Source organism: Temnothorax americanus, unplaced genomic scaffold (genome assembly GCF_048541705.1).
Source record: "Temnothorax americanus isolate GAGA-0224 unplaced genomic scaffold, ASM4854170v1 Scaffold14, whole genome shotgun sequence".
NCBI lineage: Eukaryota > Metazoa > Arthropoda > Insecta > Hymenoptera > Formicidae > Temnothorax > Temnothorax americanus.
The window spans coordinates 2,638,327-2,655,218 of record NW_027509275.1 but is presented as its reverse complement, the minus strand read 5'-3'; the positions used below and the strand labels follow the sequence as shown (position 1 = coordinate 2,655,218).

At 43.6% G+C, this 16,892-nt stretch overlaps 1 protein-coding gene across 4 annotated transcripts in view; it reads right to left on the bottom strand.

The window, feature by feature from the left end:
• The window catches only part of LOC143894450 (uncharacterized), a 124,855-nt gene that overhangs the window by 58,216 nt on the left and 49,747 nt on the right, over positions 1–16,892 (bottom strand). Inside the window, exon 1 of one of the 4 annotated variants that reach the window (XM_077400719.1) lies at positions 8,166–8,190. The exons of the other annotated variants lie outside the window; for them this stretch is intronic. Coding sequence (XP_077256845.1) covers positions 8,166–8,175 — 10 coding nt within the window. The 5' untranslated portion in view covers positions 8,176–8,190. Of the gene's footprint in view, positions 1–8,165; positions 8,191–16,892 lie in introns of those variants that run through there. 4 annotated transcript variants of the gene reach the window in all.

Genomic DNA, 16,892 nt, shown 5'->3' with positions numbered 1-16,892 from the left:
AAAGTTCGCCAGAAGACTTTGTTAAATGCGAATGAGGGAGGTTAGCAGCAGCGAGATACCTGCGGTGAATACTGAGACCTGCGCAAAGTCCGAGTGTGAAATATCGTAACGACGTGTTAAAACGAACTAACGTGCAGCGCACGTATCCCCCGCGACAACACCCGCTCGGTGAAGCCCGCGGTTCGAGCTGTTGCATCGCCGCCGGTACAACGAAAGTGCGAGACCTCCACGCGCGACACTTGGATGTTCCGGTGACAAAGCGATATAGATCAGTTCATAATCCAAAAGATTACAAACAAAACTTCCCTTTCTATACGTCGTGTCAGTATTTTTCACTCAACGCGACGCACAATTAACAGGAAATAGAAAGTATAACGTGGAAAATGTATGTGGGAAAGAAAAGGAAGAAAGCGATGTGACAAGCCATTGCCTCGTCGCACAAAAAACAGTAGATCGCCTCTGTGTGATTTCATCCGATATATCGCGTATCTCTCGAGACACGCGTGTATATAATTTACCGGTTTTAGCGCAGCTGCTTGGTTAACTATTTCGTTCCCGGGCGAGACAGGTTCCCCGCGAGAAAGAAAGCCATCGGAAGACATCGAGATGGGACACCAGGAACTCATATAGTAATCGCGTACAGCATAGTCATAAATTATCCAGCGCGACCGCGACTAAAACGAATTGACCTTCGAGGTTGCGTACGAAGTGCCGCCGCGAGACGGGAATAAAGCCGCCGGGCCTCTCGCGTCGGGTCGCTGTTAATTATTCCTGCGCGTTAAGCCTTTTAAGAAATTTCACCGAGCTGGGAATTTTTCCACGATCCCACCGGGCGAGATTAGAAGCGAATCGGGAAATTGCGTAACGCGTCGCGCGACACGGGAATCGGTCCAGCATCCATTTCCGACATAGAAACGGAAAACGACAATACGACGCTTCCGTGCGACGCATTGTTCGTACGAGTGACCTAAAGATCCATCAGCGCGAGTTCTCATACATGCGTGAACACGTGTGGTTTAACGCGTTTGATACGGAGAAGTCGAAATGCGAACGGAAAAACTGACTGGTGTACTAAACTACACCGATAAGATCCAACGGATGAAAAATTGCTCTATTGTGTATCGGCATATTGTTGATCAAATATTGGAAAAATTGCTGTTACTCTTCGTTACATGGATCATATCTCAGATTAAAGAATTTAATACCGCATCCGCTCCTCACACGACGGAGTCGACTCGCTGTTCAACTTTCCCCTTCACACTCTTTTCCTTTTATTACCGTAACAACGATAGATCGAATCTCCCACGGCTTTTCGATCAGCCCGCTGAAAGCCGGATGCGGGCGCACACGCGGTCGTTTCTTCCGTTCGCACCCGGCCTCGGCAAGGCTGGCCGGATAGTTACATTCGCTTTGCCGGAGCGAAACGAGCGGGTCTCCGTGTGCAATATGCGTGAAGTGTACGCGCGTACGCACGTCGTACGGACGCGTACGTCCACATCCGGGGTCGGCCCGACGCTTAATGAACGATCAAACCCGGTTCTACGCGTCGCGCGGCGCGCAGCCCGTCATTACCGAGCGGCGAGCTACCGCAGCGATGAGGAGCCTTTCGTCCTTTTCCTTTTTGTCTTCCTCTCGTTTCATACGCCCGACTTTTCCTCCGCGACCTCGCGTGACGAGCCGCTGAATGAAGGACGATTCTATTTTTCCGCCACGCGCGAATCATCTCCGGGATCCTGGCAATCATGCTGAGTCAAGCGATTTCAATAGCGCCGCGAGCGACCCCATCTCGCTTACGAAATAAAAAAATGCTTCGATTTTTCATTTCTACCGCTAATGAAATGTGTACCGTGCATCTAACGGAAACGTGTCGTAACTCTGAACGGTTATAATTTTATAATGAAAATTATCGTAAGTATTTTCAATCTTTTGATTAGAGGAACTAAACATTGCAGTAACATTATCGCGCAAACATTTCTCCAAAATAATTTATCTAATTTTACAAGAATTGATGTTTTACGATAACAAAATGGAATATAAAATTATTTCAGAACAGATAATAGCTATCGTTCTTCCGAAAAGCATGTGATATAAGATCGTAACGTAACATGTACGTGACATATTGTTCGTTACTATCGTCATTAATTATCACTGGTTTACGATAATGATTTATTGTCGTCTAGTTTATTGCCCGTAGTAGATAACGATAATTGTAATTGACTTCAACGAGTCGCGAGAGATGGCTCGAAGGAAGATCGGAACAACCAATACTATCGCGATAGTATAAATACCGTTAATGCGATCACTATCGACTATGACTGATTACACAAAATAATTTAAATTGTAGTCAAGCAAGTAGGTATAGCTATTAGTCAAAAATTCTTGGAGCGATCAAACTTTTCTTCTCCGTATCATACCGTCAAAGAAAATAACATCCCATATATTTATATCCTAAAAAATAAAATAAAGAATCATCAAGTTGGTCTAGTTGAGAAAATAAAGTAGATGAGTAACTTTAAAAGGTGTCGTATAAAAGTGCTAGTTTTCATTGCATAGGGGGACGGTCCTTCACAATTAATTCCCGCGTAAGATCTACCGCGACACAAGGATAATACCTACCGTCCATGACGACCTTTAAAGGCCGGATTGGCGCGTGCGCGCGCGCGCGCGCGCGCATGGCCAGGAGAGCGCGAAAGACCGAGAAGAGACAGGAAGAGATTACTGTCGCGGCGGCGTTAACACGATCAACGCCGTCAGCAACCACGCGGTCGTTGCTGGATCTCCTCTCGGGCCGCTGTAAACCCGCCGTAAGTTATGCGCGACCGGGAGGGCCGCCTTGCGCGCCATTAAAGCGGGTTATGCCCATTTCAAGTGGAAAATCATAAGCACCGCAAATACGCCGTCATTACTGCAGACGCGCTACGAGCTCGCCACTTACTTTGTAATCATGACTAATGCATAATGTAGTAGCGACCGCGCCGCACACGCTCTTCGCTCCGTCTATGCACGCGACGGACTCCGTGTGTGCACGCGTGCGTACACCTACGCGTACGCGCGCCGCGCCGCCGCGATCTCGTTGGCGGTTTATACGCCAGAGGATACCTCTGGATATTAAGGCGATGGCACCCTCGCGAAAGGTGTTCAGAGGGAAAAAAGCGTGCTTGCCGCGACGCGGAATTGGATCTTGCGGTATGACATGTGTAACCAAGGACAAGGACGTAAGTCGTTACGTGACGTGAGTGAAATTCCAGATGCGTCGTTTAGCCATTTGGCAATGCCCGAGGACGCGACCAACGTCGTCGATTCGTTGCCGAATTTTATTTCTGTACGCGTCTTAAGCAAAGAAAAGGTGTTAAGAACTGCGAGAGATAGCCAAATGCATACAAGAATCGTAAAGGATAAATTCTCCCATTGTAACGTGTCGGTGTGAACTTTTCCTCTCGTTCGCCGAGTCTGCCGATCGATAACGGCCGCGGCTCCTAGTGAAACGGGTCTTTGTCCCTTCGATGCGTAACCTTGGTCGTGCGGAGAATGGTCGAAACAGCTGTTTCAAGTGGGAGGCCTCTCGCGAAACACAATGGCGTTCACATGAGGCGCGAGCGTTTATAGCCAACGGTTCATGGAGGTGCGGGAGGACGTGGCGATTTATAACCAGCAACGTAAGTAAGCAGCAACGGCCGAGAAACGGCAATAGCTGGACTCGCCATGGCACGGCCCGAAGGTCGCGTGACGTCGATACGATTGCGTCTTATTAGGAGTCACCGCGTGTTCGACTTTACGTAGGAACGCGATACCTGCGCGCCGACGCATTCCTGCAACTAATTAGCTCCCGTTGTATTTGTCAGAACATTCGCTGCGTGCAACGACGGGAGAGAGGAGATTCGTACGCTGCTTTTCATCTTCTAACTACGCGTTTTCACGCGTACCTACTTACGCCCCAGTATGATTTATAGGTCCAGCCCTCTCAGTCTCTCGTCATCCTACGCCTTCCTGCCATTTCCTTTTCCTTCTGCTTCTCGCAGAGGAAATACGCTCGAAAAATAATGGGTGTCAGATTTCTACGGAATAATTTTCTGTTCCGTAAGCAATTGTATTTCGCGTGGAACAGCGAAAGGCGTGTTTCCTTGACTCCCTGGGAAATTAGTATTTATACGTCATTTCTATTTGTTGGCGCGTACAAATGCATATTTCACAAGCAGAAAATTTTCAATACGACTTCCACGGAGAGTCACGTATGCGCACGTATTACGCTGCACCTTTTATCTTCTGTTTTTACGATCCGCCTATACGTTTCTCCCTTCCCGTCTCCCTTGATGCGCGGTGTGCACGGTCTTTTATGGTCGCTCGCCAAGACATCGCGGCGATGGTGACACTGTACGTCCGTCAGGGTCGCGCACCTGTAAGCAGGTCAGGTTGCGCGACACTGTACGCTCGGCCGCTACGAAGGCTTGTGTCGAGAGGATGGCAGATGGATACACGCTAGCATTAATTTATATGCGTAGAGTGACGTTTCTTGAAAATTGCCATTTTGATACTCGATAAACTCTCAACTTGAATTGAGAATCAATTTGGAATCCACACACAAACATTTTTTTAAGTAAAATTTTCTAAATTCAAATTTTCATAATTTCTTCATATTTTACATGTATTCGCTTGAAAAGGAATAGATAACAATTTAATCAATTTATGAAATCGCAAATCACCGCTTCAGAGTTAATAACGTTAAATTTTATGTTAGCGAAGAAATTCTTTTATGAGCCGTTAAAAGATATCAAGAGTATAAAAAGGCTCAGATCTCTCGCTAATTCCTCCCCGCGATTCGCTGAATTTCTATCTGGCTCTCGCGTTCCCGACGAGGACCCAGAGGCTTGGGGTACAAGAAGAAGATATTCTTCCTGCGGTTCGCCGCCGCTTGTTCCGCCGGTGGCAACGGGCGAGCGGTGACCTCCGTACCCCATGGGAGCAAGAAAGACAGAGGGACTCGAGAAGAGAGCACACACCGAGAAAGGTCCAGAAGGAACAGGAAGAAAGAAGAGAAAGAGAGAGAGGGAGTCAAGGTGCGTTCCTGCGTGACGTAGCTTTCGCAGAGGCCATCACGCATATGTTACCCTCCGCAAGGGACACGTACGCGCTTATAATACGATCCGCGGGGTCATTCCACCGAGTCCTCTCGGACACCTCTTCAGCTTCACCGTCGCCGTCGCCGTCCCCGTTGTCGTGAACTTTGTTCCACGTTCCTCATCCGTTGTCTCTCAATCGGCGTTCTCTCTAAGCCGTGCATTTCTTCAAACGCATCCGCATGCATATGCGTTCGGTCATCACTCATTTGTGTTTCAAAGAAAAATTTCTCTTTAAATCTTAAAAAATATTTTCTCTCTCTCTAAATTTCATTCTTCTTTTATCACAAAAGTGGAACGTAACCCACGTAACTCTTGTCAGATGAAAATCGACGGTACTTTCAAGATGACGAACCAACCGGAACGATATTCACAAGACCTCTTGAATGAATCTCTGATTCTTTCTCCCCCAAAAATAACGCGAATGAAACTCGCAAAATTAAATTATTTTTTTAATGTGAATGCGTGTTGTGTCTCGTGTAAAAAATGAAAATATTCTTACGCGCAGAGAGATTACTTAATTAGTTTTTCTCTCGTAACGAAAAGAATGCTCGCGCGATAAATCGAATTTACATGTCGAACACGCGGTGGAAACCTTCCATTGCATCGTACGTCCTGGCACCGCGTTTCTCTCCGTAGCTCTCCGTCTTTTTTCTTCCCGGACACGTACGTTTAACAAGAGAGCGAAGCAGGTTGCGGGCGGATGACAAACAAAGAGCGCCGTGACCTCGTCGCCTTGTGCGTGAGGTGCGATTAGCGCGAACGACTCTCTCGCACGTGCGAGCGAGCGAGCGAGTCGTCGCGTCGGGTCGGTCGCAAAAGATGTGGGAGGAAGGCAAAGAGAAGGAAGCACGCGCGAGACGTAGGAAGGATAAACGAAGGAAGGAAGAAGTCGGGTACGTAAGCCGACCAAAGGTCGAGTGCTGACCACGAGTCATCTCTTGCGACAACTCGCGCTGCTGTTAACTTTTGCGTGTCCCGCTTCCAATGTAGCTGCGTTGTGTAAAATAAAATGTACAAATATCTTCGACGTGTCAGTCGAATTTCTCGAGAAATTGTGCAAGAATGCAAGAATACGGAAACAATATTGCAAAAATGTAAAACGGAAAGAAAAAAATATATATATTCTTTACATATATGTTTATTAGTCTATATTCATGTCATGAATTTTTGAAATCTATCCGATTAAAGTCGATACGTCTGGAGTTACAATTAAATGAACGTTTTTAAAAGGCAGACGTGACAGGTCGCGCGCAAATAAAACACAAGGCAACCACGCGCGCAATGAGCGATTAGCGTTAGAATATCTCACCTGCGAAGTCACCGAGAAGGTCAGAGCGTGACGATGATAGAAGAACAAGAAAAGAAGCGACGGACTGGAAGCGGGTACTTTACTCGATCAAAGGTCGAGCCTCGCGCATAACTTGCCGTGGCATCGATAAACGAGTTCCCTATATCGCGCTTTCCATTTTCGTTCGTGGAGATGGCATCTCGCCATATGGCGGATGAACGAGGCACATACGGGGAATTAACGTAAGAAGTTATTGACAAATAGATGGGTAACAAATAATAAGGCTATTAAATTCTCATTATTCCGCGCTAAGAAGTGTTTTGACAAACGCAAGGAGAAAATACTGTGCGAAGGAGCGGAATCGTAATGAGGCTAAGGGATAAACGGTTAAATGCAATCGATTTGTAGAGGCTACGAGGTCGAAGTTGGTTGTGGGATGCGACGAAAAGCGCGAATCTAACAACGATAATCGTTTTTATCGCGAGCGATTATGACCGTTAATTAACGCGCACTCGCAGCATCATCAGAGTTCGATTTTTCTCCTCTCAGCCGTATGTACATGCCGCTAATTGCCACGTGGCGCAGGTGACTGGAAGAACGGAACATCTCGACAATGAAGCTCAACAGGTTGCCGGCGGATAGTAGCGAGCTCGACTACCGCCGTACGAGCCGGCAATTAGCACGGGCGATTCTTTCGCGTACATAACGTTGCTGAGGAAAAAAACACGAGCGCATCCGCGTATAGAGAGTTTAAATCACTTCATTACAAAATCCTACGACAAAAAAAACGCAGTACTTGGGCAAAACAAGATTGGAAGAAGTGCGATGGAAGAATTAAATTACGAAATAAATCAATGCATTTTTAAATGCATTATTCATCGATATACCGTTAACGTACCCCTCGTACAACCATCGTCCTTCGATATTACAGAGTCTGCAGTTTTATGAAATGATAGTCCAAAAGTCCGGAGACTTTTGCGGAGGACTGTACGCTACCGAGTCCCGGCAAGCAGTTATAGCATTAGGCACGATGACGAAGAAGACCAGGGACTCGGTGAGATGATAGCGAGCGCGTTCGCTGACGGCTCGCATCGGTCACACCGCAGGTGACTCGTCGCGGTTGTGAGCCTGGCCTCTGCCCGACCCACGTACCTGATTCTATCCGGCGTCCTTCTCCGTCATCTCTAACTCCCGTTTTCTCCCTCGTGCATAGAGCGTGAGAGGTATCCGCGAGCTCTAGTAAACAACGGGGCCTTGAATACCTCACGTGTATACACCAATTTTTCATATCTTTATTAAGAGAGCACGATAAATCGTTATCTCTGTAACTGCTAATTTCTGTAGATAGAATATATTGCGCAAACGCAATTTCTGGTTATATAAGAATGGAAAAATCCTACTACACTATCGCACAGGACGCGAGAAAATTGTATAAACTATTGTTAATAAAAGTGACGAGCTTTTTACGTATGTGAGAATCTGTTCCTCGTCTTTTTCTTGCGTCCTTGTTATAAATTCGCATCCGCGCGATCGCTGACTACCAGGCTGGATATATTGCGCGTATAAATTCCTAGTTGACACCGGGAAAACGCTACGCGCTCCGGCTGTTCGAACGCGTCGGTGAACGTCGCCGAAGGACCTGCGACCTCTGCAAAGTTAATGATACGCGCGAGTGGATGATCCTTATATAGAGAGCGGCGGCAAAGCTGCCCGTGTGTGTGCTCGTCAGCGCGCATCATTTCGAGTGATGTATTACTCACCGAGTGTCATCGGAAAACGGTTATGTGACCCTGTGGATAACTCCCGACGGTCATACACACGCGGCCACCTCGCCGCGGATCGCGCGCGTATTTCGCGTCGCCAGCGAGTATACACACATTTCGCTTCGTCAGCGTTCACGGCCCGATCACAATTGATACGGCTACGCGAGCGATCGCGCGCCTGCAGCTCGGCCCTGCGAGAGCTTTTATCTACGTGCGCGAGAATAAATAAAGCCGAACGATACAACGTGTGTCTTTCACGTCCTGTGATTTTTATCCGTAGCCGTAAAGGAGTTGGGGTATCTCCTTAAAGGGGCTCTTAACGAAGCGATAATACGTCGTAACCATAGACAAAATACGTAACGGCAGTTGAATACCGGTTCCCTTTGTGATTTTATGATTTCCGTTCGCGACTTTCTGCCGTAATTAATGCTTCATTGATTATCTAGTTAAAACGATGTGACAGAAAAATATATGCTCTCCCGAAAAATAGAATCGGGCGTTCATCAATATCTTGTAACACGATATGATTCAATTTACGAGACCACAGTAGCACCACAGTAATTTTCTTAATCATTTCCTTGTTAGAACACATTTTTCATAGGCGCTAGTTTGAAAGAACTAATTCAAATTAGAAAATAGAGTAAAATGTCACGTATTTTTTTTTTTTTTTTTTCCAAAGGAACATCGTTCTTCTCGTTCAAGAGAATCTCCCGGGTCGTGGCCACATCCCGAAAAGCGTGACCGATCCCACCGATTACAGTTTCGTTCGGCGATATCGTAGCCTAGCTAATTAATCGCGAGCATGTCGCGCATCTGTTTGCTTCTCGAACAGAGAGGAATGTAAGTAGAACGACGGGCCACCCACGACAGGCCATATCGTTGACTAACGTAAATTAGCGACTTATCGTATCACCGAGGTCATTAGGCTTCTCGACGGCTAGCTGAACTGCGCGAACCTCAAAGACGCGATCTCGTGATTACGTTTTAAAGGCACTAACCGTCAATAATGGCAGTGTCTGGGTGTTACAGAACGTCACGTAACTGCGAAGTACGATTTATTTTTCTTGCCGCTTTGGCATCCTTTTAAAACTATGGAAATTAATTTTCCGAAATAAAATAACCATAAATAAAATGATCGTTCTTTCATCTCCGTATAATTAGGTTTATGAAAACAAGAAAAACAAGATTTTTATTATACATCAGAGACCTTCAAAAGATCGTTATCATATAACATTCCGTATATAGTCTTTTTGTCAATATGCTGTCATAGGTTCGAGATGTTTGATTAATCGAAGCCTATCAAACGTACAAAAGAAAAGGTTTGCAAACTGAGTGCTCCTGTAACGCGTGGGCGTGTAGATAACTGCAGAAGCGACTAAATCGATTTACTGTGTCGAAATCACACGGGCGTCGGTTCGTAAAATAAATCACGCGTAGTAAAGTGGAAAGACTGGTTTCTTTCGTAAGATTTCAAATACACCCGGTACAAAAGTTACCTGGAGCCTCGGGTCTCGAAATTCTCCCTGACCCGAGGAGAGGAGAGTGGTCCAAAGGTCGGCGGGCGAGGAATGTGTCGAGAGACCAGATTATACTTCGCTAATGAACTTCTGCGCCTTCGGCCGTGCGTGATCCATGCAGGTAACAACTAACAACGCCGAGGAAAATCAGAACCATCGTCTCGGCATTTGTTTTCTATTACAAGGGTCGGACAAATAAAAACTTAAGTGCGAGAGAGACTAGCCTATAAGTTTTCGAATTCCAGCGACCTTTTATCCGTTCCCCCGTCGTACACATGGAGGGACCTCCATCTTTTTCACGAGAGAACGAGAGTACGAGAGAAGAATTGGTAGGTCCGCCGATGAACTCGTAATTACCAGCTAAATCGAAGGAATAACAACTATTACAACCGGTAACAGATCATTGAAATGATATGGAATTAATCTTCTCTGTCTGGACTATTCACATAAGAGATAAACACAATGTTTAGAAATCAATTTATAATACAAGACATTTTTAAAATATTATAGTTTTAACTTAAGCAAAATCGTTCACGCAAGCTATATAAAGAAACTTCTTATCACGAATTTCTCATCCAATGAGATCAAACGATCAAATGTCCGTTAAGCCCTCGTCCGTTAATCAACTTGCAGCTTTTACATACAAGTAGCAGTTTCATATTGGCTTAAACCGAAACTCAAACACCAGTTCTAGCATCATGGACACAAGGTTTTATGAAGCGGATGCTTGATAAGAAACCGTTAATCGGCGAATTTCAACGCGATACTATCATCAATATTATTTTTAATTACGCAAGTCGTCTCATTATAGATACAGCAAAGACGCTTCATCAGATATAAGCATCTAATACTAGCGTGGTCACGTTTTGATATTGAGAGTTGATATCTATCGGAATGTGCCAGCAGTCCGTTCAAATATGTACAATGTACTTAATGTCAACGAAACTATATGAATCTAATGTAAAATACACAAATTTAAACATCTTCAAGATTGCTTACAGAAATTGTTAGTCATAAAAGAGACAGAAAAGACGAAGAGTAGTTATGTGATGTGATGGAGTCTCTTTCTTACGCGAGCAAGAAAAATCGTGGAGAATCACTAGATGGCATTAGACAAATGAAAGCCCGAGCAATTAAATTCTCACTGGAAGGCAGACATATGTTACCACGTGTCTGACGCCGGCGGTCACGGTGATCGCGACCTCGAGATCGTTGATATCGCGCATTACGCGACAAATCGCCGGCCTTCGTATGCACAACTCTCCGGCCGTAACGAGAGATTTGCCGATTCGTCCATTGTATCGGTGCATCGAGCTGCGTTAACCGCGTTCCAAGGCCCAACGACGCGGAATTTATTGCCAGGACGTGGACGCGAGCATCAAAGGTCGCAGGAAAAGAGACGCGTTTATCACCGAAGCGTTCGTTGAGCAGATAAATAGAAGGCCAAAGATTGCTTGTTATTATTAGCAAGGATGCATTAATATGTAGCATTAAATTATTTTCACTTCTAGTCGCAATGTTGAGTCTAAAATCGGAGAAGTAATGCAGAGAATTTCAGCAACATGTCAAAATTCATGACAGACTTTATCATTCGAATAAAGGACCAACATTTTCTGAAAATAGCAGATTTTTTTGAAAACCTAACGAGTCTACGAAAAATTAGAGAAATTATTACATTCTTTCGATGCGGATGATCTTACTGATTGGAAAAAAGACTCTTCGTTGTGCAACTATATACTCGCGTTTTCTACCTTTGTCCTGTGTGACTTCGCGAGAGGAAGCTACTGATCGAGAGGAGGAACATTTTCGCTCGGTTATCTCGTCACGATGATCTGCCGACGGATACCGCGTGCCTTGACACGTAACAATGCATGCATGAATTAATAGCGGCCGCTGTTGTATTCGTATTTCTCCTCGCTTACACGGAGATTTACATCTTTATCGTGAACCTGGGGGAGATGTCACAAGTTGCACAGGGTGACACTGACGTCTCCGTTTCCTCAACTTTGTTATCACAGGTAATTAAAATTGAGAACTTAAGAAAAAAAATAAGACGTTTGTCTTTTTAAATGTTTTAAAAAGTATCAGAAACCATGTAAGATTTTATCGAATTCTGCCGATTACTTCGCTATGTATAAATACAAAAGTGTGAACGTTTTAAACAGCTATAATAGTTCTAATATCTTTCAATCGCCGGTATTCACAAAATGTCTGTTGAAAGTCTCGGCGCTATTTCGGGAGCATATCGCGTAACTCTTTCGTGAATCCAATGCGTTGAATCCATCATCGGAGATTTCACGAACCGGGACACTATATTCCGCGGAGTAATTGCTGTCTCTTGAAAGAAATCCCTAACGATGGAGGTAGATGAGAGGGAAAATGAAAGAAAAAGAGTAACGTCATAGCTTTATATGACGAGAATCGAACTTGCCGAGAAGGGAGACAGCGAGAGAACGGATGGGATAAAGAGAGCTGAATGATGAAAACACGAAAGGTTAGCGGCTCAATAAATTCTGACGATCGAGACGAACGTGCCGTGGCTCTCCGATCGATCTCCGTCGATCCTCCGGTCCGCGGTTCGTAACGAGAACGACGGAATGCACTGAAACGTGATATTAATGATACGTTGGCGTGGCTCGTATTGCTCGACATAATTGGCTCACGTCGCAGATGTGGTGATTAGCGTTGCGACCAAACATGTCAAATGTTATGGAACAACTGTGTAAGAGGGACACGATTGAAACCGATCGCCTCGCGCAATTTATCATTGCGATCTCGACCCTTTAGTCTCGAATCCCTCACAATTAGGTGATTATCGTGTGCTACCGATCGTAATATTTAATTACGCGCTTCGATATTCCGCGTCTTTTCAGAGTTTTATTTGCTTATAGTTCGCCACATACTTATCTGCAATTATACGTTCCCTATCCTTCTCTAATTCGTATAATATTCTCGAAAGCCGCGGTACGGCTGAATTATTAATCCATATAGATCATCGGCTTAATCACCGTGGAATATTTCGCCGTTACGTTTTATGCGCAAACGTACAAGGAGATCTTCGATGGAAAAAAAAGCGCGAAACAGTCACGTTAAAGCGCGAAAGGTCAACGCTCCTATAAATCTCTCAACCTACGTGTCTTTAGGCGTTGCACTTTCAGCGGACGGGGTTTCATTTTAGATTTCCTCGCGATCGAGGCGCACCAAAGTGTGAGAATTCCTCGGGGTACGCGGCCGACAAATGCAGTGATTCGAGACAGAAATACGGCTATCGACGTACACCACCGAACTTCGTCGTTGCGATCGAATCGTGGCGAGTCGGTATATGTACCTTGGGCACGATTTCCACGAGAAGAGCGCGAGCGCTCGAGCGGTTCTCTCAGCGCTCAGCGTGTCTCTCGTACGTATCTCCACGCAAAACAATCTGCTTACCTGAAACAAAAATAATAAAAGTTGGTTAATATAATGTTCGCAGTTTCACGAAACGTTAAAAAATTATATTTCCCGATTGCTTTACAAAACGAAACATTTATAGAAGCTGTTACTCGATCGCGGTCGTTTATTCCGCCTCAAATAAAATTATCGATCAGCTTGTAAAAAAAAAAAGAGTATAAAAAGTAAAAAAATTCATCTCATCTCAATGATATCGATATTAAAATGCAACGATTCTTAGTTTCTTGCGTAGTATAACGCCGGGTGATTGTGCAAAAAAAACGAAGCTAGCTGAAGTGACTTGAAAAACGTGCAATTGGCTTTGCTTTGTGACTAATGATACGTCTTTACAGCCACGCAATAACGGATAGTACAGAAAATGGTAACATAAGTCGTGACCTTTACGAACCGAGCGATACTTGAAACGATATATTTATCCAGGCCAAGTACGAGAAATTGCGTAGGCGATACAATGCAGGGTGTGTAGCTCGCTTCTGACACGGTGATCGAATTAATCAATAACCCATGATAATTAAGCTAGTATGTTAAACCAAATGATATATTTATTTATGATTTGATCGAGTTAGCATTTTGTCACTGATTGATAGGTGTACACCACCTTTCGAACTCGTGACCCGTTTCTAACGATATATTATTACAATACAACTTAATCAAAATTGTATCCAATGAAATAATAGTGTAAATCGATAGAAAATAATGGCTTAATCGGAAGAATTATTATTGGATATCATAATTATAATTATAAAATCGTAATTATACGCGCGACAAATGTTTCCCGGCTTTAAGTTGGAAGTTTCGGCTCTACGGAGCAGATTCACGCTGACACGAATGACGACTTGCACGGCGGTCACGTGGGCAGGACACAATGCAGGGTGCGGCTTCACCTCTGACACACCGGGGTCTCGACCTATTCCCGTATACGCGGCCCAGGATATATCATTGTGCTGAGGGCTCAACGTGGTGCCCAACCCACGTGCAACGCCAACACGCAACGTGGAGTTCTAAGCTCCGAACCCCTCGTTGGAATTTCACCGCTTCAGGAATACGACTGGGAGGCGGTGAGCGAGACAGCCGGCCAGCATACGTGTCTGTGTGTCTTGTGGAGAAAAGCCGATTGTCTGACTTGGTGAATCGTACGCGAGAAATTTACACGATTTGTGAGCGGTATCACGACACGCAATCACGTTTCACGAATAGAACGTAGCTAGATAACATAATGCCGAAATGTCAAACTTAGAGGAATTGATTCAAATGGAATAACGTCACATCGATATCGAAGCACGTGCGTTAGGATACCTCGTGTCAAAAGTTAGGATACCTCGTGAACAAAATCCATATTTTAGACGAGATATGGAAAAACGCGACACACCACACAACCATACGTAGTATAGACAGATAATTTTACATTAGGTTTACAACTCGCAAGACAAGACAAGATTATTTCAAAAACGTACTTTTCTCGTTTCTTTTTAACTCTTCCGCCAACTCAATTTAGCTCAGAATCGGCAAATCGAAACTTATCGCTCTGCGCTTCGTCCGTAGTTCTGTATCTTTTATGGAGATTGATCCATCCGAGTGCGCGATAGTGCGGAGAGGAGTGGCTTGTTTCGCGCATTCAGTAATTTCGCAAGGAAACTCGGCTGTTTCGACGAATTTTGTCTTCACGTATCTCGAGTACGGGATGCCCTATTGTCTCTATCCCGCCTTCACCCACTCTTTCTACGAAGTTAACATATCCGAAAGTATTGTCCACGTGAAGATCCGTGCGCTTACAAACGCCCACGGTTCCTCATATCTTACGGATGAAGACATTTACGACAATTCCTGCACGAGATATCTCTCCCTACACACACACACACACACACACACACACACATACACACATCTACTTGTTCCCCAATGCATTCGTCCGATATCATTCTCTCACTTGCATCTTTCCCGATGCACCCTTGTTCGATGAAAATTCTTTTTTGGCAACTTAGCAATGGTATGAAACTTGCATAATAACAATTAGATGATAAATTAATAAGGAATTAATTACTCAAAGAAATTAATTATATTGAAACAGAAATATAAAAGTTTATCCGGCTTCATCCGATTTAAAATAAAAGTTGCACTTCTATGAAATATAGACATCTTGATTTTGAATAAAATAATGTCTAGATAGCACATCATATCGTGGATATGTATCATGAATTGAGATTATTTTTAAATTTACATTTTTTAGAGTTATAAAATACTGAATACAAAATAATATATATACCTCTGAATAATATTAAAAAGGTAATATTTAGACAGTTTACTTTTGACAAGGAAGAATTAATACGTTTAAACGCTTTTGCAAAACCGATACCGATTGAAACAAAAGTCCAAGAATCGGCGAAAGAATGCGGGAGACGCCCGTGCCTAAGGCGATAAAAAATAAAAGTCTGACGTGCATTTATGAATAAGATAGAGATCGGCATATTCAATTGTGAATTATTCGACCAATGCGCAATGATTGCTGTGTACAAACGCAGCCTATACGATACTATAATAACGCTATGTCGGATAATATATAATTACGCGATAGATTTCTGAAAAAATTACGATAGCGAAAACATTTCGTGGTAATATAAAGATTATATATTACAAATTTAGAAAAAAAAGTTTAACAGTAAATAAAACGTCTTACTAAATGAATATGTAAATGTGTGAGACATTAATTGAAGATATCGACTCGTATCTTTCTAATATATTAACGGCAGAATTTGATGCTGTCATTACGCGTCTATATCTAAAATTCATGTATAAAATATTTTTAAACTTTAAAACATTAAAATCATCAAATCATTTATTATCGTTTATAATATAATTATTACATGAAAAAAAATTTGTATTAAATGAGATATCTATTTTTTCCTACAAGAGTGTCCTCAACAAAATGCACTCTGCAAGGCTCTTCGCAATCCTGTTCACACATCATGGCCTCTACAAGGATTTGCATTTTACAAAAAGAACACGAAGTTCTATCGAGGAATACGTGCGGCTAAGCTTTAAGTGAGCGTCACGGTCGTTGGTCTATGAACCACGCTGGACCAAACGCATGGTCACCGAACAAGAGGCTGTCTGCGTCAGGGTCGAGTCGTTGCTTATTTACGCACGCTGCATTCTCGAGAACAATTGCGTAGGCCAAGCCATTAAAGCTTTGACCTCCGTGTAATTATGGCCAAAGGTCGAGCCTAGTTGATCCGTTTATAAGGAAATCGCGAGGAGAATAATTCTACGTGAAAGCTTGTGTCCCGTCAGTTTACATCACAATGCGTACGCTTGTTGTTTGTTATCAGATCTACGCGCGCGTGTATCAAAATTACTGTTATTCGAATACAAAATATATTCCGGCAAAAATAGTTTCAGGCAAAAGTGTCTGTGAATGAATTTTTTATTAATTAAGTTAATTTTCAATGCCGTGAAAGATACAAAAAATACATTCAGACTAAAATTGTACTAATACATCGACAAATGTCTGGTCGAACAAGACCTTTTGGCCTTGACAGCCAAGGAGGGCTCGTGAGAAAGTTAGAAACATATAACTTGTACAAAAAAAATAACTCGAAATACTATCAGCTTCCGCTGATAAGCTCAGCGACGAAAAATAGTTTGCCACGATTTTTCTATATTAGTCACTGAGATTTCTGTTATCCGCAGAAACACGTAACCGACCGTGCGTATATATAAACGTCTTTTCTTCGCTTCCGCGAGTTAAAAGAAGAGAACG